Source organism: Suricata suricatta, chromosome 3 (genome assembly GCF_006229205.1).
Source record: "Suricata suricatta isolate VVHF042 chromosome 3, meerkat_22Aug2017_6uvM2_HiC, whole genome shotgun sequence".
Taxonomy (NCBI): Eukaryota; Metazoa; Chordata; class Mammalia; order Carnivora; family Herpestidae; genus Suricata; species Suricata suricatta.
In genome coordinates, this window is record NC_043702.1 from 133,184,267 (window position 1) to 133,208,957 (window position 24,691).

A 24,691-nucleotide genomic window follows, 5' to 3' on the forward strand; every position below is an offset into this window, starting at 1 on the left:
TCATTTGAGTGTCCTGTTCTTGATTTAGGCTCAGGTCATGGGATCTAGCCCTACATGGGGCTCTGTACTGACTGTGGAGCCTGCTTAAGATTCTCTCTCTCTCTCTCTCTCTCTCTCTCTCTCTCTCTCACTCACTCTCTCTCTCTCTCTCTGTCTCTCTCCCCCCCTTCCCTGCTTGTGCTCTCTCTCTCTCTCTCTCTAAAAACAATCACCAAATGTGTAGATCTAAAGCACCATGAATAAGAACCAGCGGGGAAAAAACCAGCCAGCAAAATTGTACTTGCACATGTTTTAAGTGTTAGAATGATCTGATACAGACTGTGAGTGTACCTATCCTTCGTTCGTGTTTAGTTCACCTTACTGCCGAATAAATGAAAAGCCACTAAGTGAAAAAAATATTGTGTTTAATTTTAACCAGAAAATCATGATGCATATTAACCAAACCATAAAAAACAAAAAATTCCAGATAGAAAAACATATCAATTTTCCCACAAAATAAGTTTATATAATTAACAACAATAATTTGTAACAAGATATATAGTTGTATATAAACTTCAATGTAATGAAGACTTATCGTAAATTTTTCTTTCTTCTGCACCATTTCCATAACCGATTTTTCTTACAGAATGACACCTTTGGTTAACACTCCTATGACTTACAAGGCCTTATGGGACCCAGCTCCTTCCAGGCCTTTGAACTCTTTTCCTTCCTGTTCTTTCCCTTGTGTCTGAATTCTGGCCCACTGGCTTCTGTTCAGATCTTCACACTCCAGACTCTTCTGTGGCTTAGAATTGTCAGATCTGTGGCTTCTACCACCTGGAATGTGCCCTCTGATGCTCTTTACCTGCCTGGCTCCTTCCCAGTATTCTAATCCCAGATGAAGTCAAAAGGATGCAGAGACACCTCCCTCACCGCTCTGTGGGAGTCAGTCTCTCTTCTGCACCCCCACCCTCCAGCACTTTCCTCTGGCCATACTGAGGAATCATGAAGGAAGACCTGGAGATACTGCAGTTCTGTACAACAAGGGAGAGAGGAAAAGGTGGAGGACACTCAGTGGGTAATTCAGGAGGGCTGCTCAAACTTGGACCTCCAAGCTGACCATGGTTATTTCCTTAGGGAAAAGACAGGATGATATTAATTGGGTCAATGTCTGGGGGAGTCCAGATAGCAACTGCAACCTGAAGACCACCTCAGCTTGTGAATAGGACCTGCAGCTCTTAGTAAGAGATGCTTTAGATGTGCCCATTCACTCAGCCCTGATGTGGATCACTTCATTTCACTGCAGTCCAAGAATTCCCAGGAATGCTGTATGTGGTCATCCTGCCACTTCCTCCTGTCCGAGGCAGGGGGACCTTAAATGGGCCCCACTGGACTTGGACTATACACCACTCAGACTGATGTGCCTGCCCCCCACTGGGAGCCCACTTCTAGGACTTCAAAGATAACTTTGCTACGTGTGTTTGCTGATGGGTGAGAGGAGATCTGTCCCTCACACCAAAGGCATGTTTTTGGCCTACAGGGCCTCATCCAACATCTGCTCACACATGAGAACCCGGCACTTATTTTTTTTTCAAAGATAAAATGGACTTTAATTTTTTTAACACTGTGAATTATTCAAAATCATTACATTATTTGTACCACATTTTCTTCATTTCTTTGTTTCTCTTGGCACTTCTAATTGGTTTTCTTTTCTATATAAGAAAGAAATCATATCTTAAAATTGTTTTGCTGCTTAATAATAATGTTTCTTTAATATGGTTCTACCGTAGTGGTAAAAAGAAACCATATTAGAGTACAGAGAAAATGTACTCTTAAAAAAAAGTTTTCTAATTGCTTACTTTTTTTATAGTTTATTGCCAAGTTGGTTTCCATATAACACCCAGTGCTCTTTCCCACAAGTGTCCCCTCCATGACTATCACCCCTCCCCTTTCCCCCTCCCTCTTCAGCCCTCAGTTTGTTTTCAGTATTCAAGAGTCTCTCCTGATTTGCCTGTCTCCCTTTCCCAAACTATTTCCCCCCTTCCTCTCCCCATGGTCCTCTGTTAAATTTCTCCTATTAGACCAAAGAGTAAAAACATATAGAACCCCGCACTTATGAGGGTCATTCTAGCTGCTGTGTAGAACATACATTAGAGGCGAACATGATGTCCAAGCGCCTAGGTGGACCCTCTGGCATTGAACTTGAACATTCCCTGTAACTGGGATACAGATACAGGAAACAAAGTCCTGCTGGATACATGTACATTTTGTGGAATTCATTTCATTGTGTTTACTCATTGTGTGATTAAGATTTAAGACATTTCTGTAGGGTTTACCTTTGTTTGTATAACTTAAAATGCTAAAGAAGTGTCCTATGTATCAAATGATTTCTCAAGAGTCACCAAAGTGGTTGACAGAGAAAACATGATTTGGGTTAGTTATTTTGTCCACCAAGTAGCCATTTCTCAGCCTCAGAAACTCAAAGTACAAGGTGACGCCCCACCTCTACCAGGGGCTTAGCTCCCCTGTTTATAGAACTTTGATTCCAAGTTTCCTTCTTAGTTGAACTGAAGGAAATGGGGTTTGAGTGAGCATGTGAGAAGGATAGGGGTTAAATGGGTTAGAGCCATTCTTTGCTTTTCTTGATTTGACAGGCATGGAAGTTCCACTCCATTTTTCCTAATATGGAAAGCCCGGACGAGCTCAATGGATGCCTGGTCTTGGACTGCAGTCATTTTAGAATGTTCCTTAGCCCTACCCAGCCCTGCCTTCTCTCAGACTTCAGGCAAGGGATTTTCTGTGCCGGTAAGGTGATCAGAAAGAGGAAATTGCTCTCAGTTGTAGCCAACAGCCATTCTGGGGGAGGATATGCATCCCCCCCTTCCCACCTCCACCCCACATGCAATGGCATTTTCACGGCATAATCTGTGAATACACCCAAGAGATCCTAAGTAATATCAGTCCCTGAAACCACTTTGTTCTTCCACTACCCCCAAAGAATTAATCCCAGAATTCCATCAAGGTTAAAAATCTCCTTTTAGTACCTTGCCGAGTGAAATATCTCACATCATTACTTTAGCCTTAATATTAAAAATTAGATTCAAAGGTAACAGTAAATTCATTACACTCCAAAAATTTGCTTTTGATTAAAGGCATTATTAGTAAACCATTGTTATGCAACACTCTTTCATTTCCAAGGAGTTGGATGTTAGAATACATAGAATAAATAAATAGAATAAATTGTGGACAGCCAAGATTTATCTTCATTGAAAAAATTAATTTGTCTTTAGTATAATTAAGTGAGGATATGACTTCCTCACAACCAAAAACCTCACTTTACTTCCTTTTGGAAATTAACGGGTATAAAGAAAAGTTTCAATGAGAAAGAATATAAGCTCACATAAGCCACTGTAGTTCAATCTCTTATTCAGATGCCTTACTTCCCAGCTGTGAAGGAGGGAGAACTATGAGAAAACCATGCATGTCATTCCTCAGCAAAAAGAGAAGTGAAGAGTCCTAAATATAAGAACCCTTAACTAGCTGGTCAATTAGCAAGGGTAACTGAATCCACAGATAATTTCAAATTCTCATTTTGAAAAAGTTCTCTTTTTAATTTTAAGAGATAAAAAATAAAGAGTAGGGGCACCTGGGTGCCTCAGTCGATTGAGCATCTGACTTTGGCTCAGGTCATGATTTCATCATTCATGATTTCGAGTCTGCACTGGGCTCTCTGCTGTCAGCACAGAGCCTGCTTCAGATCCTCTGTCTCCCTCTCTCTGACACTCCCCAGCTTGTGTACTCTCTCTCTCTTTCTCAAAGATAAAATAAACATTAAAAAATAAATTAAAAAAGTATACCTGACATGTATTTCAAATACTTGCCCTTTGCCAATGAGCAGACTCAATAGAGAATAAACAAAACCAAAATCTTAGATAACTAACTGATAGACTGGACAGTCAGGCTTAAAATCATCAAGGGTTGACGGGCAGTATACTTTGTTACTAGGAAGCACTCACAAGGGTTTGCTGGAAAAGAGATTAAACAGCCAGGCATAAAGCACTTAGAAAGGAAAGAGTCAAGAAAGTGTGTAGGGAAAACTAGACTAAAATCAAATATTTGAGTCCTTCCCAAATCTTCCTTCCCTGAAAAAATGTGTTTCAAAGTGTGAACGGGAACTAACAGTGGCCCCTGGGCTCACTGTAGAAGGGACACTGGCCTTCACTTCCAGTAAATTAGGGTACTGTCAGGGAGACACTTTCTCCTCAGTGGAGAGGGGAGAAGTGTGTGGTGTGCAGGGGAGACTCCTTTGGTTCTTTGAGACTTTGAGTTGTGAGAAGCTCTCTTTATAGCAAGAAGTGGAAACCTGAGTCATCTTTGGTGAGGGCCTTTTCTTGGTTCTGTGAAAAGCACTCTCCTGGGCCCTTTAGTGGTCAAGCAAGTTTTCACCTAACCAAGGGTTTTGGGGGAAAACTGTGACATCACAGTTAATCAAAAAACAGATAGTCTAGAGTTAGACTAAGCAGCGAAGTGAGCTGGTGTGTTAATAGTTGTGTAGAGTTGAGTCATGTTGTAATTCAATATTAAAGTAAGTGTACCCACCTAAATGCAGTAGCTCAGAGCTGTCCTAGATTCCAAATGTTTATTAAAATGAAAGTACATTATAGTGGTTTAAAATTAGAAAAATTTTAAAATAGGATTAAGAATCAGAAATCAAGATAACGGGAGCTCCTAAAGGAATGAATCACTTATAATCTTCCTCTTGATTCCATTTCATCCATATAAGCAGAAATTTCTCCACAAAAATTTTGTGAAATGTTGAATGACTAAGGGTTCATAACTCCATTTAGGGTTTTTGTTCCTTCACAAAAATAAAACATTCTAGGATCATAAAATGTACTCAAATACTTGTCGATTGAGGTGAGATTTCATTTGCTAGAAAAGTGTTTAGTTTAAGTTCATTTAAAAAGTCCTTGAGAAATGAATGCAGTATTCAAGGTACTCTGATTTGAGAGAAAGACACTAGCTTCAGGATTCCAAGTTTCCATCTTTTAAGTCAGTGGAAGAAAGGAAATCCAGGCTCTCCAGCCTAGCTTTGGCTTCGTCAATAAACTCCCTGGAAGCTCTCTGTAGGGGAGGCCGAGGTGGGCCCATTGGAATCCCAGAGACCAGAGTCATGATGGCTTTCGTTTGCGACACCCCAAAACCTAGATGGGAAAAACAAATGAGGAAATGTGACTGGGACTGTCCACTTTGCCACAAACATCTCGAAGCAGAGATCATATTCCAGTCACTATGGCAGACTGAGCAGACACAGGAAATCCCTCTTCCTGTCTCAAACATACAGAAAAGATGGACCACTTTAAACAAATTGACAAACAGTGAAACAAAACAAAGAAAGACTCAAAGCCAACCCCAGAAGCAAGAAGGAGGGACCAGAGGTGTCAGGAAGAAAGAGGTCAGTGTGGTGAGGAGTTGCTGAAGCAAGCTGGCCCAGGAGGATAACCTGATTCACGGATATACTGCCATGGATCGAATGATACAGGACTTCATCGCTAAGACAGAATTTAGTTCAAGTACATCTAAGAAGTCCCTGAGAAACGCACTATTTAAGAGGCTGTTGTTTTAGAGTTGATGTTATAAAGCTGGTCAGGAATGCAAGATGAAGCCTTGGGTCTCCGCACAGCAGGGGCTGAATTAAACTCCCTGTGTGAAACTGGGAGCCAGCCTGTTGGCCTGGGGAGAGAGGCAAGGAAGCTGATCTCCACCAGGGCTGTGGATGGAAGAAGATCATATGAAAGAAATCCCAAGCTTCTGCCATATATGAACACTGGGTCCATATTTGCTTTTGGTTGAAGAACCAGATTAAGAAATTAACCTAAAAACTGGTTAGAATTGGTGAAACTCCAACAGAGGCAAACATAGAACCACTTGTTAGGATACCTTATAACCTAGAGCACAATGGATTCTCCAGGAAACAATGATCTCTGAAGACAAATTCAGAGTTAAAATTTATGAAACACATGAGAAAAAGAAACCACACAAGAGCTACCAAATGCATAGCTGACAAATCTCACATCCTGAGAATAGATGATACAAAATTCTGAAGCAGACCTCAGAGAGATAAAAGAAGCAATAGAAACCCTAGGCTAAGATAAGGGAATATAGCTAAATCAAGAAAGAACTGCGGAAAAAACATAAAAAGAAATACTAGAAATGAAAAATTTAAATCTAGTGAAATGAAATAGAAAACAGAGCTAACGACAGAATTAGGGATTCTGAAGGTGGATCTAAGAAAACAATACAGCACAGACACCTGTTTTAATTGGCTATCGCTTTTGGATCCAAGGTAAGAAAAGTACTTTCCTTTGCTAGGTTAACTAACAGTAATAATTGAACATCCAGAAGGAAAATACTAACATGACCAAAGATAGAGTGTATTTGATGAATGCAAAACGGCCCTCCCATTTCCTGTTACAAATGGTGGAATAGGGATCTACCCTCATAGTAAGATTTATTTATTGTACACATTTATTTATTGTTTGAGAATGCAACTGGGGGAGGGCAGAGACAGGGGGACAGATTCCAAAGCAGGCTCTGCACATGTAGCCCAGAGCCCGATGTGTGGCTTGAACTCATAAACCATGAGATCATGACCTGAGCTGAAGCCAGATACTCAACCAAGTCACCCAGGTGCCCCATAGACAACAAGTTTATTAAGATAAGTCTCTCCTGGGCTAAACCATGAAAGCTCCATCTTGCCGAAGAAATCTGAAATGATTTCTTTAAAGATATGTTTTTTTTTTTAAATTTTAGAAAAAGAGAGAGAGAGAGAGTGAGCACGTGCACACAAGCGGAGGAGGGGCAGAGAGAGGGAGACACAGAATTAGAAGCAGTTTCCAGGCTCTGAGCTGTCAGCACAGAACCTGATGTGGCACTTGAACTTGTGAACTGCGAAATCATGACCTGAGCTGAAGTTGGCACCCAGGTGCCCCAAAGATACGTTCTTTTAAATCATAAAAATTATCTTCAAGAGTCCACATTTTCGATCCTTTTGTAGTTCATAAGCATGATGATTGGGTGTTCATGCCATTGTGTGACATGTGCCACCCTTAAACCTTGTTACGACGCCAGCACATTACCGGTCTGACATGAAAAAAAAAAGAGTCCACATTTAAATGCAAATATTCTGGGGGTGCCTGGGTGGCTCAGTCCATCAAGTGTCTGACTCTTGATTTCAGCTCAGTTGTGATCTCACAGTTTGTGTTCCAAGTCCCACATCGGGCTCAGTGCTGACAGTGTGGAGCCTGCTTGGGATTCTCTCTCTCCCCTTCTCTCTCTCTCTCTCTCTCTCTCATGGAATAAACTTTAAAAAATTAACAATAAGTAAAATGCAAATATTCTGGCAAAAGAGTATCAGCTAATATGTGAGAGCTCTATGTGGCAGAAATGTTGCAGTATCACTTCTGGATGACCTTCCCTGTACACAAGTACCCTTTTTACTCTAATGTTAACAGTTTAATACTTATTTGAATGAACCTTAGGAACATGAACAACTACCAAACAAAAGCCACAATTTTGTGAAGTATGGCTTAGGAAGGACAAAGGAACAATAATAGGTGATTAGTAGTACTTCTGGCACACAAATAGGGCAAAAATCATGGAAGTGGAAGAGCGAATGAGAAACAGCTCCTTTGAGAGATTAAGAGAGCTAGTGGGGAACCCGGCAAGAATGAGGGGCTCCACATGACAGGTGCTTGGAGCTAGGAGTGGGCAGGGAGTTGCCAGGAGAAGACAAAAGGCTCTGAAAGGGAGGTGGGAGGTCTGCCAAGAATAAACCTAAAACTTTCCCTGGACTCAACCCAAATTCTCAGAAAGGGCCAATCTCCTCAGAAGTGGAGTAAATGGTGGCATTTGATAAGATTTAGGATATTGTAAGGAGGTTTCTCTATGCAAAATCACTGTTATTTCCCTCAAGTTCTACTTTGTCCTGTTATCCAAACCTCTATCCATCTGAGCTTACTTATGTTAATAAACTCTTTTTGCATTGCAAATACTCTTGGGAGAGCTGTCAGTCATTCACAATTTAGTAAGATCTATATTCAGACTGCCTTTTTCCAAGCACTCACTGTGTGGTAGAATTTTAATGAGCAGGGGCAGGATGGTAGGAAAAAAGAATGAAAAAATGAATGTGCAGAATGGGGAGGCAAAGTGGTAAAATGGAGGCACAAGATTTGTAGAAGGTGCTAAAGACCCTCCAACTAGGTTTACTTCACCATTTTTATAGGGTTGGCCCTGAAGCTAGTATTGGAAATAAAACTCTGCTTGCAGCAGATCAGGAAAAGGTATACTTGTTGGGGGCGCCTGGGTAGCTCATTTGATTGTGTCCGACTTCAGCATAGGTCATGATCCAACATTTGGTGGGGTCGAGTCTCACATCAGGCTTTGCATCAACAGCATGCAGCCTGCTTTGGATTCTCTGTCTCCCTCTCTCTCTGACCCTCCCTGCTCTCACTCTCTCTCTCTCATTCTCAAAAATAAACATTAAAAAAAATTTTTAGAGGTGTCCTGTTGACCTCTCACAGTGACAGCGTTCCATTTCCTTTACACTCACAGCAGGCAAAGCAGAAAACTTACCAAGTTTGAGCACAAAGTTGATAAATCTCTGAATGCAAAACTGGAGAAGAAAAAAAACAACAAATCTACAGTCAGTATTACTAAGCTGTGATAACAATTTAGAAATTTTGAGGGTTAAAAAGCCCACAGACCCTAGTTGTCTGAAGGTCTGTCCAAGTGGAAAAAAACAGCCAACTGAAGATGGGGTTGAGATCCATCCAGGAGAAGGTAGGATCTTTTCATGTATGTAAACTTTATATAAAGGGCTCTTGCAGAAAAGAAGTGCCAAAGATAGAGTTGTGGAATAGAGGTAAGATGGAGGCAGGCACCCTTTGTCCATCTACCTTGTGGAGCTCAACTAACAGCTAGTGTGGCTGTTTCCCAACTGGGGTACACAAACCTCCGGGGAACTTTCCAAGATACCTAAGGGGCACTTAGTCAAGGTTAAGATTTATGAGAATAAATAATTTCTAGATCCTCAACATCCATAAATGCTATTTCCTAAAGCTGATGAGACAAAGAATTTGCATGTGATAGAGGTACAGGCTGTCCTTTATATTTCCTTTTCATAGTCCTTTTTCTTCCACTTTTGAAAAAAATAAAGACATACCTCCTATTATCACTGCCTTGGGACACATAAAGGAGCAGATCAAAATATTGGTATTGGCATTGACAAAGTGACAGAGCAACTCCTCTAATTAATGGGTAACATGTCCTCTAAAAAATCATAGGGCTTCCTACTTTTTGCTTTCAACATTATTTTCAATGTTGCTACCCAGGCTGTTAGCCAAAAATCACTAAAGCATTCTGTGATTTTTAAGATTACTCAAAAACTGTTCGAAGAATTAAATGACATTGTGGCAGCAAAATTTCTTCCATTCTTACAGGGTTTCACAGCCCTCATTTCCCTAAAAACAAAAACCAGAAATAATATCGATACTGAAATTTAACTCATCCTAGAACTAGGTAATATTCATCCATGAATTTGTGAGCTAATTCATAAGAAAAAGACTCTATCCATCTCATTAAGAGATGCATTTTCAAAAAAAAAAAAGAGATGCATTTTCAGTAACATTTTACTCTTATGTTGTCTTCACCAGTTGTGTACAGACAGCCTAGTAACAGAAAATTCTGGGCAGAACGAAATGTTAATACCCAGAGCCTTACAAACACGTATGTATTTATGTTCTTTTCTCCTTCACACATAACCGTAGCACATCGCATTCACGACTCTATACCCTGCTGCTTTTTTACACTTCATGTATCATGGAATCTTTCCAGATCTGTACATAGAAATCTACTTCATCCTTTTAAGGGCTGCATAGAATTCCATTGCATAACTTGAACACGCTGTATTTAACCATTTCCTAATGGATGGATATTTGGATTGTTTCCATCTTTTGGTATTATAAACAATGTTGTAAGGAACATCTCTGTACATGTGTTATTTCACTTATGTAAATACAACAGATGGCATTTAAGTCCATTAGAATGAATAAAGTCTGCCCAATGTTTTGCTTGTCTGCTTCCTCACTTGACTGTAAATTCCTTTAGAGCAGAGACAAGCATTAATGAAGTTATACACTTGGCCCTGTCCTTAGGTCCTCGGCCCAGTCCCTCAGAATATGAATGAGTAAATGAGACCCACTCATACTAGTCTTACATAAGAAAAAAACAGAGAACATGGTAAACGAAGTTCCTTACCAATACCATTTTGAGTGGCACTAATGGGGGAAAAGAAAGAGGTGGAGACTGGACCAGTCAACGAAAGAAACCAGTAAACGGAAGGGCTCCTATCATGGCTGTTTTACTGTCTACCTCGTCCTATGGTTTCCCTGTCATGCAGCTTAGAACAGATTGGAATTTTCAGAAATAACTTTCTCTGGGAAACTAAGGAAAAAAAATAACTGTCAGTGCAAAAAAAAAAAAAAAAAAGGCAAAATCTGCACAATTCAGACTTCTTATCTTAATTTAAACCAACATCTTGTCAATGTTTGGATTACTTGGCAAAGTTTCCTAAGTCCCTACCCTGTTCTTGCTCTCAGCTTCACATGATCTGGGGCTGAACAAAGGTGACTATTAAATCAGCTATTTAAACTAGGAATAGGAAGATTTAGGCTCCTTCAATGTTCAGGCCTAAAGGGTAGGGAATTAATCACTCCTGGCAACTGCTCCCTCACGTTCTCTCCGACATGGAGATCAGGTCTCTCTCTCTCTCCTTCTAACCTCCAGGATGCTCTGCACTTTTACTCTATAATCTCTAATTGCCCTGAAGGCAGCCTGTCCTGTTAAAATCTTATTGGGATTGAATGCCTGCTCCCAGCCTGCTCTGATCTTACCTATTCCTTTCATTCCAGTTTGTTTTCTTGGGATACTCCATTCAGTCACTTTGATTATTCTTATACTCCACTCAGTCACCTTCATTATTTACTACTTGGAGGCCAGTCCTTCTCTTGTGCCTACCCTATTTCTTTCCATCTCACTCCACTTGCGTCAAGTACATATATTAAGGAGCTGCAAGATTGGTTCTGCCCTTCATGAGGCTCTTCATTTTCTGGACAGCTAGCCTGTCCTCCATGTAACATTAACAGCAGTCACCATTTCCCCTGGGGTCTTCCCTGTGAATCATCAGCTCCTGCTACTTTTCTCTTCCTAGTTCAAAGCCAGTGTCTCCTTTTAGATCACTCACTATGCTCCTGTTTCTGCCTGGTGGATGTTTCCAGTTCTCAGCACATTGCAGGTAAAGATGACTGACTGGCTCTGACTCTGGCTTAAGTCTTCCCATTGTGGGCTGCCAGCTTCACAGCTTCTTCATACACTCTGGAGACGGGTGTCAGGCCCTCAAGGGGATGGCATGTGGTCACTTTCCCAGAAATCTATCACTGTTATTTCATACTCACAAAATTACTATGAACATAGAGTAAAAGATAATTCATAGGAGAAACAGAGAGAGGTCATTACCGTAAGGGGCCTGTCCTGATTAGACTTGTAGGAGACACAGACAATGGGGACAGGTTTGGTTTTAAACAAGGACACGTAAGAAGCAGAAGGAAAATGAAGAGAGAGGCAGCGAGGCAATATTAACCAGGGCAGGTAAGGTAGGAGTGCTATGAGAAAGAATAAGAATTATCCAGGGAGAAAGAAAAGTGGCTGTGATTTATGTGAAGGGAAAAACAAGTTAACCTGATGGTTCAGGGCTGAAGAGAAGTCCTTTTGTTCAAAAGCCTCCAACATCTGGTTTGTCTTTTTTCCCAGGTAGTTGTAGGTACTGGAAAGAAAACAGTATACACTGCAAGATCAATAACTCAGCGGGAGAGGTCCAGGATCTTCAAATCCCTTTGATGCTTAAAAGGGAAAAATAGACCAGGCCTTCCAGAAGTCTAGTTTTTGGCCCTTATCTATTACAGATCATATATCTTCAGTTCTGAGTTTCCCACCAGCAGTAAGCAGTGCCAAGAGGAGGCACAGAACACTAAAGGGGATAAAGAAAAGAAAGAAAAATGGGAAAAGGATAAGGTTAGAAAAAAAGGGAAAGAAATGGAGAGATGGAGTAGTGTATTTGGTAGGGAGTAACTGAGGCCAACACCTGCTTCAGGGTCCACTCGCAGGCACAATGCTAGACAAGAGCTGTGAATAAAATATAGCCTCTGGGCTCAGGCCTAAAAGTCGTATGCTGAGGAACTGGGTGAATGGGACAAATCCCAGCAGATTGTCTTAAATTCTCTTTCCAGTTTATACATTACCTGTAATATAGATGCTTAAACAATTCATATATTACCTAGAGACTAGTTTCTAATAATAATATTAATACAGATGATAATGAAATAGGAGATCATTTACTGTCTCTCAGGTTCCAGGTGCTTGACATAAATCATGTCTAACCCTCTCAAAACCCTGCAGGGTACGCCTGGCTCCGTTTCACTGTGAAGAAACTCCGGCTTAAAGAAGGCTACAGAGCTGTGGCAAAGGTTCTCACCACCTCACGCTGCCATCTATTACAATTTGGCAAACATAAAAGTGGAGAATAAGTTATTTTATCTGATAAAGTGTAGACTGAAATAAAAAGTCTAACTCTACCAATAAAGACGAATATCTTAGACTAATCACTGAATTCTCAGAGAAATCAGCAAGGTAGATGTTTACAGAAATTCTTAACAAGGATACTTCCTCAGTGTCAAGCAACTTCTCATGGAGTTAAATCAGTATCAGAAAAATTTATTTATCTTGATGCACCACGAACAGAATGTTGTTGGTACTAATATATGCAGACGCTGGAGTGAGCAGCAAGGGATTCCAAAAACGTGAAGTTCCACATTATCTTCTGGTCATACAGTAAGTGGAACACTCCTAGGTCACATATGTACGTGGACGTCGGAGTTTTAGAATATTAAAATTCAAATCCCAGGGTTCTTTAGCGTATTTGGTTAGAGAAGAAAGCGGATATTCTTTGCTTCCAGATTATGTTGACAGAATTAAAATGCCTAAATGGGAGGCAAAAAACAAAAGTCAAAAAAGTAAGAATTTCCAGGGGGAAAAAAAGTAAGAATTTCATAGCCAGCAGATCCAGCATTCAGGTCTCCTCGGAAGAAATGCCCCTGGAGTGACAATGAGTACTGCAGGCCATCCTGGCTTGGTGAATAAGGCATGAAGATTATCCAACTTAATTGTTCTTTTTTAAAAATAACTTTTTAAGTTATTTATTTTTTGAGAGAGAGGCAGAGAGAGAGAGAGAAAGAGAGTGTGAGAGGAGTAGGGGTAGAGAGAGAGAGAGGGACAGAGAATCCTAAGCAGGCTCCATGCAGTACACACAGAGCCCAAGATAGGTCTCGAACCCACAAAACCGTGAGATCATGACGTGAGCTGAAACCAAGAGTCAGATGCTTAACCAACTAAGTCACCCAGGCACTCTGAACTTAATTATTTTTCATCAAAGCCATACTCACGAACACACACTATCAGTATTACTTTGCTTCTTCCTACACTTTTCCTATAGGGAGGAAATGTATTCTCAGTGAAAACAAAATTTCAGTCAATCCCTTGCAGGCACTTTTCTAATAAATTAGGTTAACATGTGCAGTGGACATGCTAATTGAATTTCCTGCCTTCCCTAGCCTCTGCTAAGTAGGTATCAAGCCACATAACTCTGCTTTCTTGGCTGCAGATGACTGGACCTTAGGCCAGCTGAATGGGCAGTGCTATCTAGGGGTACCCGGAGGTGCCATGCTTGGGCAGCTGTGACTGGCTGTGTGCACTGAAGCACAGCAAGCCCACCCGGAGAGCCAGGGAGGGAAATAAAGGGGTGTGCAGAGAGACACAGGGGCGAGAGTCTCCCGGGGACCACAGACGGGAGAATGCTCTGCTGTGGCGGCTGAGAGACTTGCAGTCATGGGTTCTCATCTTCTCTGAGGCCTGGCTGCATTTCCTCCTCTTGAGTTGTATGTAATTTTCCAGTAGTTTATACATTATCTTCATCTACATTACTCCTTTGAGTGGGTTTCTGTTATTAGTAACTGAACACTTTCTGACAGGCTCTGTGCATGCTCGGCCCGTGTGCCTCACCTTGGATTGCAGCCAATGCTTGCAAGAGTGATGACTGAGTTGTCAACAAACTGCTACGCCCTATTTAACTCCTTTATATGGAAAGACTGGGGGAAAGAAAGGCAACTTTTATTTAAAAAGGTGGCCATACAAGAAGTATAACCAATGGGGCAGCAACTACCTCTCCCTGGGGTACTTGACGTCTATAACTGTTAGGAAAATTGGGTCAGGCTTACCTGCCCACAGCTCCAGTAGCTCCCATCACCAGGGCACTCAGTAGTTGCTAATCAAAAACAGACACAGAGTATTTGCTTTTATGAGCAAGAGAAAGAGAGAAGATGCTGCTCTATAAACAGCTTTATAAATTGTTCCAGAGGGCAACTAACATGACAGGTGGGTGACTTACCTCATCCACCCCAAAAAGGAAAGCAAACTGCTGCTCGCGATTCTGATCCACACATTGCCCGAAGTCTAAGAGATCTGTGTCACTGAACTTCAGCCCTTGGAAGGTGGGGATCTTCTCCTGAATCCCGTCCAACAATTCCTCAGCACGAACTACTCAAAACAGTCAATGCTTCATTAATCTGCACACCTCCAGAAAATGTCAAACCGTGTCTTGTAGGTCCCTCTGCATCTGCGTGGAGTGTCAGAACCTGCTCTCAGCCAGAAGTCATGCACCCTCACCTAGTACTTCCTGTACACTTGTTAAATCACAGCCCCCAGCCTTCCATTCCTCAAAGACAACACGTGAGTGTTTCCAAAGCACAACTTCTGCTTATTTCTTTTAAGGAAGTAGAAAGGAATGAAATGTAAAAAATAACCTCCTAAGAAATTCCATCTAATTGTAACAATCTCCTTGGTGGAGAAGCATAGTAACCATAAAAGAAAAGCCAGAAGAAAAGTGAGGAGGGTTAGAGGTACATTTCTGTGCACCAGGCAATGAGAATATGGTAGAGGACACAGCAGATACAGCCTTTCTCCTTGAGAAAGTCTTAAGGGCTTGTGTCTTCTAAGAAGCAGGGGTGTGTGATAGACACAACATACCTGCTTGAAGTGCCTAGGGGTCAACTTGTCTTTCACACTTAAAAACTTTCATTATAAGGTAGTGTCAATGACTGATAAGACTGACTTACTGTGGATCAGTTGGAACCGCCTGGTCAACAGTATTATGCTTTGATGGCATGGGGTAGAGTGGGAGTTTTCTTAGCGAAACAGGGTAAGATATGAGAAATGGAGGGACAGAAACATTGAAAGAAGCCATACTTACTCTTCACTCCTGTCAAGGCGGGAATGTGATAGTAATAAAATGGCAATGCCGGGGCGGCAGCAGCCACTTCCTTTAGGAAATTAATCAAGACATCTGCAAGAAAAGCAGGAAACGTCGTGGTGTGAACAGCATATCAAACACTGGCTTTCCCTGGTGGGGGAAAAAAAATGAACTCTTCTAATGAAATGCAACCATCTCTCTCAGAAGCTGAAAACTCTTGATCACTCTTGCCATCCCTGAGATTGTTATGGCAATGCCATTTCAACTCGCTCCATTCAAAGTTTTACTTTCCTTTCTTGAGAAAGGCCAAAATAAGATGATCACTTTCAAACCATACTAAAATACAATTAAAAAATTGGTGCAAATCCTCCCACGTACTAAGAGAAGCTTAATGAACCTTATGAAATACTCTCAAAAAGGCCAGAAGCCCATCAGGAGGGCTCTTACCCCACAAGGGCTAACTGTGATCAGGGAACAACAAGGAATTCACATTAGGATTAGAATCATCAAGTTTTAACTGAGAACATTCTACAACAAAAAGATAAATAACAGTTGCTCAAAGAAGCACGGCATATCTCCAGTGATTCAGCCAGAGGCTTGTTCTTTCCCTGTCTGGGGAGAAATCCAGATATGGCAGAAGAGAACTCACTCTACTGAGGAACTGCAATTTCCTACATCATCCACTGTGAGCTTCAACTGCAACATTATTGCAGATGGTAAATAAATCTAGCAGACTTGCTTATACTTTGGCTAGTGGGAGAGCATCTTTAAAAAATTTTTTTTAACATTTATTTATTTTTGAGAGACAAAGATACACAGAGCACAAGCAGAGAAGGGACAGAGAGAGAGGGAGACACGGAATCCAAAGCAGGCTCCAGGCTCTGCACAGAGTGGGAGGTGGGGCTCCAACTCACCAACTACAAGATCATGGCCTGAGCCAAAGTCAGATGCTTAACTGACTGAGCCACCCAGGTATCCCTAGCTATGTTATTTATTTAATCATGCATGCAATCATGGATTGTCTGTTTCTGTTTTCAATCCTTTCAAAATTTGTATTTCTTTATTTCTAATCAGGAGGATTAAAGAGACTCAGTAGTCTTTTTTTTTTTTATGTTTTTTTAATTTATTTTTGAGAGACAAGGAGAGATAGTGGAATATGGGAGGGTCAGAGAGAGAGGGAGACACAGAATGTGAAGCAGGCTCCAGGCTCTGAGCTAGCTGTCAGCACAGAGCCGGACGCAGGGCTCGAACACACAAACCGTGAGATCATGACCCAAGCCGAAGCCAGACGCTTAACTGACTGAGCCACCCAGGTGCCCCGAGACTCAGTAGTCTTGTGTAGTAGTAACTACACAAGTAGTTTCCACAGAGAAAGCAGAGAAGGAGAAAGCGATTAACTTGTTATTTTGGGAGACAATGGATGTTTCTGTGAAATCTCCCTCAAATTCATTACTCATTCAACCTCGAACAGAATGTGTATTCTCAAGATGCCCATCACTTAACATTCCTCTTTTCTGAGAAACCAGTCCCATGTTACTCTGACACTCCGCACAACCAACTGGACTAGGAGTGAACACCTGACTCAAACAGGCACCTGTAGGCTAACCTGGGCCTTGGTGGATGACCCAATCAGGTCCTTGGCAAAGCCCTTCTTAAAGGAGTCTTTTCTTACATGGATTCAGGGAGGCCAAACATTCTGGACCTCTGCTGTACACCACCCCAACTGCACGCCGCCAGTCCATAAAACTTCACCTTCGAGAGTTTCAGTATAACCATTCTGAATGAAGGCAAAAAGAAGTGGCCCATGTGAGGCACTGTGTGTTTGGACTGTCTACCTACCTTTGTTCCATGGCTTGAGAAAGAAAGGTGCGATGACAGCAATGCCATCGGCTCCTATTTCTGCTGCATGCCGGGCCTTTAAAGGAAGAAAGAAGGCCATTGTGGGTCTAGTCACAATCCTGATGTGTGTGTGCAAGGGCTTCTCCACATCAGCAAGCAATTCTCTGATACCAGCCGTGTGTCCCACAATTCTACTCAACTATGGTGCTATCTACCTGGGGACAGAATCAGATTCCAGGACTCAGGTTAACTAAGTCCTACAACACTACTCCACCTCCCCCAACTTTAGACGCCCATCAGAAGCCCAGGTTATCACCTGTGCTTTTGGCCCACTGGATACAGCCTGGGGGTACCAATGATTCCCCCCTTGGGTTGGTTAATTTGCTAGAGCAGCTCACAGAACTCAGAGAAACATTTTACTTACTAGATCACCAGTTTATTATAAGAGGATATTACTCGGGAACAGCCAGGTGGAAGAGATGCATAGGGTAAGGGACAGAGAGAGGACTTGTAGGTTCCACATCTTCTCCAAGTGCTAGGGCACAACATGGTCACCAACATGGAAGCTCTCTGAAACCTGCCCTTTTGGGTTTTAATAGAGGCTTCCCTGCACAGGCACTGTTGATTAAATCACTGACCTCTGGGGACTGATTCAAGCTCCAGTCCCTCCTCCCTCCCCACGGGTAAAGGTTGAGTAGGACTGAAAGTTCCAACCCTCCAATCATATGATTGGTTCTCCTGGCAACCAGCCCCCATCCTTAGCTGCATTCATTTTTTTAATGTTTATTTATTTTTGAGAAAGACAGACACACACACACACACGCGCACACACACAAGTGTGCGTAGGGGAAGGGCAGAGAGAGAGGGAGACACAGAATCTGAAGCAGTCTCCAGGCTCTGAGCTGTCAGCACAGAGCCCAACCAGGGGCTTAAATTCAGAGCATGAGATCATGACCTGAGCCAAAGTTGGATGCTTAATGCACTGAGCCACCCACGTGCCCCTCCTTAGTTGCATTCTAAAAGTCACCTCATTCACATCACCAGAGACATCTTTATTGCTCCCATCACAGAAAATTCCAAGAGTGTTAGGAACTCTGTGCCAGAAGCTGGACAAAGACCAATTATATATTTATTATAAATTACAATATCACTTGAAATAAGTGACCTATTATATTCACCTACGGTTTAGATACTGAGAGTAGCAACAAACTTCAAGTTTGCCAACTGATGCACCACTAGAGAGTAGAAAATAAGCCAAATTTAATGATAAATGTCATTACCAGGAAAATCCCAAATTGCAAAATAGAGACCTCTGGAGGTGACCTGTGCATTTAATCTTATTTTTCTTCAAATTCCATCAGTACAAAGAAAAAAAAAACCCTGCTAAAGGAGACATGAGTGGTTCATTAATAGAGAAACTTGCAGGTGTAATTTCTTTTCTAGTGTTCAGCCCATTGGATGATGCTGTCTTTTTTGTCCAGTGATTTGTCATATTTTAAAACTTATTCTAGGGGCGCCTGGGTGGCTCAATCAGTTGAGCATCTGACCTTGGCTCAGGTCATGATCTCACGGTTTGTGGGTTCAAGCCCAACGTCGGGCTCTGTGCTGACTGCAAGCTCAGAGCTTGGAGCCTGCTTCTGATTCTGTGTCTCCCTCTCTCTCTGACCCTCCCCTGCTCGTGCTGTCTCTCTCTGTCTCTCAAAACTAAATACCCCCCCAAATTAAAAAAAAAAACAAATAAAAAAATAAAACTTATTCTAAATTTATTACAAACCTTTAATTTATGGATTGGGAATGCGGTTGAGGATGGTTGAGAAGAAAAAGATGATGCACATACAGGAAGATACACTGTACCACTATTCTGAGGTTTTCTCAGATTTCAGGGGGAAAAAAAAAAGACCATTTCCTCCTGCTGGGGCCTCAAACATTCCTATGTATTTCAAGTAGAGCACCTAAAGTCTACCTACCACATGGCAAGACAGTTGTGTACAGTGACTGTCCTCAAATAGAATGAGTTCCCTGAGGGCAAGGGTCAGATTTTACTCACTCTTATGTATAGTTCATTAATCACGGTGTTAAGCACATAGCAGGGACTTGCTGATTGCTTTAGAACATGTTCCAGTACCTAAAAGGGAAACATGCTTCCTGTTCAGACTTTAATATCTATACTTAATAGATGTGATTAGCTTTCTGCAGAAGTAGGAGAGCCAAAGAGACAACTGGGATATAGTCCAAAGACCAGTGATGACACTGGGTGTAATGTCTTTAACACGGGGTTGGAGTGTAATATATTTGAATCATTTGTTTTAGTACCCTGTTTAGGGCAAGAGCAGAAGGGTAACCTTAGCTGGAAATAAGGAGAAAGGAAACAGCTAAAAGGCAGTTGATGGCAGTGCCTATTCAAACCCCATCCAGTGGAGTTATGACTAAGCAGATACCAAATTATTGTCTCATTGGTAAGATTATCCTCATGGTAGGGGATTATCTCTATACTAACATTATCTCTATACTCTTATAGTGGTTAGCCCAACAGAGGACAGTCTTTCAATGTCACGACATGATAATATTTTAAAATTTATATCACCCATATGAAAAGAAAGCAACTGAAAAGGTTAAAAAAAAGATTTAAAAAAAAAGTCTCCGACATCATACTACCTACATTGAAAAGCCTATCAAGCATGAGAAGGATGAATCAAGTCCTCAAGTTCCGATTTTACACTTGTTAAGCATCTAGCAATATGTCTTCCCATGTGGCTTGCCTAAGAGTGCTGAGTTGCAATTTTGCAAATATATATTATGCATCCCATTTCTAAATTCAGCAATATGAAAAACAAATAAAACCCATCAAGAAGACGTTGAGGCCCGATCAAGTCATGGTAATCTTTGGAATTAGGATATATAAATTCTGAGAACATGGTTAATTTAGCAGTGGTCCACATACTGGGCCTTCCGGTAAACACTGCAACATGGTTGAGCTTTCTTTTGTTACACAATTCACAAAGTCCTTGAAACTACCAGGTCAGGGATTTTCTGCCAGCAACTTTGACTCCTTCTACCCCTACCCTTTTCTCCATCTAATCTGCTAATCTTCAAACCTAGAGCAATCCAATTGTTTGCATGCTTGAACCTATGTTCTAGTTGAAGACTGTACCTAGAAAGAAATTTCCATAACCTAGTTGAATGCTGGTATGACAAATTTATGACTTACAGCTTCAGTTGGTTTTCAGCACCACTGGGCAACAATTTTTAAAAATTTAACTAATTAGGGCTGCCTGGCTGGTTCAGTCAGAAGAGAACGTGACTGACTCCTGATCTTGGGGTTGTGAGTTCAAGTCTGTCAAATGTGGGATGTATAGCTTACTTAAAAAAATATTTTTTGGTGACAAAGCCAAATAAAATTGGTCACCTTAATCATTTTTAAGTGTACAGTTCAGCAATAATGAAACAGATCTCTACAACTTTTTTTTTTAAATTTTAGTGAATTTTTAAGATTTTTTATTTAATTTGATTTTATTATTTAATATAATTTATTGTCAAATTGGTTTTCATACAACACCCAGTGCTCATCCCAACAAGAGTCCTACTCAATGCCCATAACTCTTTAAAATTTTTAAATGTTTTATTAATTTTTGAGAGAGAGAGAAAAAATAGAGTATGAGCGGGGTAGGGGCAGAGAGAGAGGGAGACACACAGTCCAAAGCAGACTCTAGGCTCTGAGATGTCAGTACAGAGCCTGATGCAGGGCTCAAACCCATGAACCTCAAGTTCATGACCTGAACTGAACTCTGACGCTAAATGGACTGAGCTACCCAGGTGCCCCTCTACACCTTTTTATCTTAAAAATCTTAAACTCTATACCAATTAAACAATTCTTCTTTTTCTCCCCCCTGGTAACCACCTTTTTACTTATGTTTTTATGAATTTGACTACCTTAGATACCTCATTTAAGAAGAATATAGTATTTGTCCTTTTGTGACTGGCTTATTTTATTTAACATAATGGCCTCAAGGAGATTCACCTACATTATAACATGTGACAGGATAGATTTCCTTCCTTTTTAAGGTTGAATAATATTTCACTGTATTCTTAAAAAGAAAATCACAGGACCCACATGGAGTCATTTATGTTAAGGCCCCATATCAGCAGATCAAGACTTCATAGGTAACCTGACTGCAGTGTCAATCCTACCAGGAATGTAACCTTTAAACTGTCAACATGGAACTTCCTGGTCAGCACTAGGAAATCTACTGCCAGACCCGTTCCATTCCCCTTAGGAGGATGACCTTGCTTAAAATAATATGTTCTTTGCTAATAATGTCCTTTTTTTCACTCCCTGTCTTTAAAAACCTTTCCTTTTCCAGAGCTCTACAGAACTCTCTCTTTTTTTTAACTTTATTTATTTTGAGAGAGAGTGAGAGAGAGAGAGATTGTATGTGTGTGAGCATGAGAGAGGGGGTGAGGGGCAGAGGGAGAGAGAGAGAAAGCCAAATAGGCTCCACGATGTCAGCACAGAGCCTGACATGGGGCTCCATCTCACGTATCAGGAGGTTATGACCTAGGCCAAAATCAAGCGTCAGATGCTTAATGAACTGAGCCACCCAGGTACCCCAGAGCTCCCTTCTCTTTGCTAGACTGGATGCTGCTGGATTCATGAATCACTCAATAAAGCCAAGTGGATCAAAAAGCTGCCTTTTTGTCTTTTAATAGTATGTCTGTATCACATTTTGTCTATTTATCCACTGATGGGCATTTGGGTTGTGTCCATCTCTATATTGTAAATAATGCTGATTCGAACATGGGTGGGACAGTCTTCCTGTGTTTCAGCTCTCCCTCCCATTCTCCCAGGCAGTGACCACTCTTCACATATGAATCATATCTACCATTTCCTTCGTGCCCAGTAGGTGGCTTTGTTCAGAGAAAACCACGCTTTGCTCAAGTTCTTCTGACTGGCAAACTTAGCTCCACCTATACGCACCCTTATTTCTGCTACGGGGGTTACCACCTTGGGCTACTCTCATCATGGCTCTGTGCCTGTTCCTGGATGGTGAGCTCTGGGAGGTCCCTCATCTCATATTCCCCAGGACAGCATCCAATATATAGCAAAGACGGTACTGAGTTTAACTTCAGCATAAAAAAGGAGCCCCTTCCCTTATATGGAATCTAAAAAACAAAAAAATGAACAAATATAAAATAGAAACAGAGATATAGAATACATACATCAATGAACAAACTGGTAGTGGGGGGATGGGCAAAATAGGTGAAGAGGATTAAGAGGTACACACTTCCTGTTATAAGGCAAACAAGTCACAGAGAAGAAAAGTACAGCACAGGGAATGTAGTCAGTAATACTGTAATAACCATGTATGATGACAGCTGGTGACCACACTTATTCTGGTGAAGAGGGAGTAACGCAGAGAATTCTCAATTCACTAAATGAATTTAACTGAAATCAGGATAACATTGTACATGTCAACTGTGTAAGAAAAGATAAAGGAGAACCCTAGAGTGGTCTCTCCCAGATGGACCTACATACATACCAGTTCTTGTGACTCCTTCAAGCTCAGTGCTCCTACGTGAATTACTATCTGATCCAATCTGCAAAAGAGAAAACACTGCTGCATCGCTTGGAAGTTTAGAGTAACACAGAAGGGCTGCACTATCCTGGTTTGTGCTGGGTTTGGCAGTTAGCTAATGTCTCACTAATCTCAATCTCAAAACCATTAAATTCCATAGTGGTCTATTTAAAACTAATCTAATAAAGAATTAAAAAAAAAAAGAATGTCCAAGGAATAAAATTTAAGGCCCAACCAAGCAGAATTTTGAAACCCATAACTGATTAATTGATATTTGAATACTCCCTTCGAAGAAGTGCTGTTTTAGATGATGTATTTGATGGTGATAGGTGCCTGGAGGTAGGTGTCAAACAGATATTTTTTGGTTGGAGATAAAAATAAAGAAGTTCTTCAAACAGTACATCCAGGAACCAGCCACACGAGAAATGAACTCACTGTATAAAGCTTTTCCCGATCTTGTAAGTCCTCAGAATTTGGCATCTTGCAAGAGGTTTCCTCTGAGACCCCAATATTCATCTTTAGAGGTGCTCTGTGTGACCCTGTGGCTGGAGGCCACAGTGAGATAGGTGTGCTCAGGGAGGGTTAATAAAACTCAGCTGAGTCCAGTCATCCCAGGGACTCTTCTGAGGGACCTGAATGACTCACATGCCAGCCTCAAGGGATGGAGACACCACATTCCTGTTTAGGGTTGACCAGTGAGTGAGTACTCAGTGATTCTTGATTGGTTAAGTCTCAGGTGAAATGAGGCTTCACTATGGAGGTGATGTGATCAGATTTGCATTTTTAAAGGAAAAGCCCTCCGAAAGGAGAAAGGAAGGCTGACTGATGTGCTCTACTCTTACCAGCAGCTTGTCTGCAGGACCTCCTCAAACCTTTCACACCCCTTCTCCTGGCTTAGGTTAGAGCATCCATTCCTTTCCCCCGCTTCCCCCCCTGCTGTTAGTGCTTCTAGAAAAACCCACCCTACAGCTTTGATACCAACTCATAATTTCCCAATTCAGGACAGTGAGGCTCCAAAAAGCTTTCTGGTCATCACGACTGACTTCCCTTCCAATTCCCTGCAGCTGTGGCTACTTCAAATCTGGACTACTGTCAAGCTCTAAATTCCAGCCCAACTCCTTGTTCCTGGCAGACATTCTTGCTTCTAAAATACCAGAAATACAGATGTTTCATACACAGACTGCCCCCCTTTTCCTCCTCTGTGCCTCTACGCTGAGTTACCTCCCCATCTATGCTTTCCTTCCAGCTTCTTGGCGGTCTTCGAATGTTACTCCATCTACTTTTGGTTTTATTTCAAGCTCCCCATCCCCCAGACTTTCCCATCACAGGTAGCAGCTGTCTTCTGTTAATCTTTTATCCTCTAACAGTATCTTCTTGGCAGAGAAACATACTCAGAACTACCATGCTTTACAACTAATTAGCCTTCTTTTAATCTTGCTTCTTCCTCCCTAATCTACTCCTCCATCTCTCTTTCCCTTCACCAGAAAACGTCCAGAGAATGGGCTGCACTCATGGCCCCCACCTCCACACACCTGCTGCCTTCTTCAGCTCATTGCAGTCTGCTTCTGTTTCAACAACCCCACTGGCTTTGCTCTCTCTGAGGTCATCGGTCATGGTCATTGCAAACCAAGTCGTCTTCTCAGCCCCCATCTACTGACCTTCACAACATCCAATATTTATAACTGTCGGGGCCCGCCAAGTTTTCTGTCTGCCTCAGGCAAGGATTATCACTCCGTTGAGTGAGCCAGTAAACAAGATTTGCATCTGGAGGCTGGAGATTGCCATTTCCTGGTCAAAATAACTTTGGCGACTGTCTTGCTGAGCTAGACGTGAGTGGCCAAGGCACACAAAAGATCAAAACCGTATTCAGTGTTAGTTCTCC

The 24,691-nt window shown here is 41.5% G+C and overlaps 1 protein-coding gene and 1 non-coding gene across 7 annotated transcripts in view; one reads left to right on the plus strand and one right to left on the minus strand.

Annotated features, from left to right (window-relative positions):
• Nucleotides 1-408: 408 nt before the first annotated feature.
• NPL (N-acetylneuraminate pyruvate lyase) overlaps nt 409-24,691 on the minus strand; it is a 42,042-nt gene continuing 17,759 nt past the window's right edge. For 2 of the 6 annotated variants that reach the window (XM_029935236.1, XM_029935237.1), the window contains exons 5-12: nt 22,774-22,831; nt 17,237-17,312; nt 15,398-15,490; nt 14,537-14,685; nt 14,367-14,413; nt 11,776-11,860; nt 8,614-8,653; nt 4,604-5,183 (exon numbers count right to left, since the gene is read on the minus strand). In XM_029935236.1, coding sequence (XP_029791096.1) covers nt 5,005-5,183; nt 8,614-8,653; nt 11,776-11,860; nt 14,367-14,413; nt 14,537-14,685; nt 15,398-15,490; nt 17,237-17,312; nt 22,774-22,831 — 727 coding nt within the window. In that variant the 3' untranslated portion in view covers nt 4,604-5,004. Of the gene's footprint in view, nt 1,692-4,603; nt 5,184-8,613; nt 8,654-11,775; nt 11,861-14,366; nt 14,414-14,536; nt 14,686-15,397; nt 15,491-17,236; nt 17,313-22,773; nt 22,832-24,691 lie in introns of those variants that run through there. The other 4 variants (XM_029935238.1, XM_029935240.1, XM_029935241.1 and 1 more) reach the window with 4 other exon arrangements.
• On the plus strand, nt 7,025-7,128 carry LOC115288870. The gene has a single exon (XR_003907256.1). It is a non-coding gene; the product is annotated as a small nucleolar RNA U13 (small nucleolar RNA).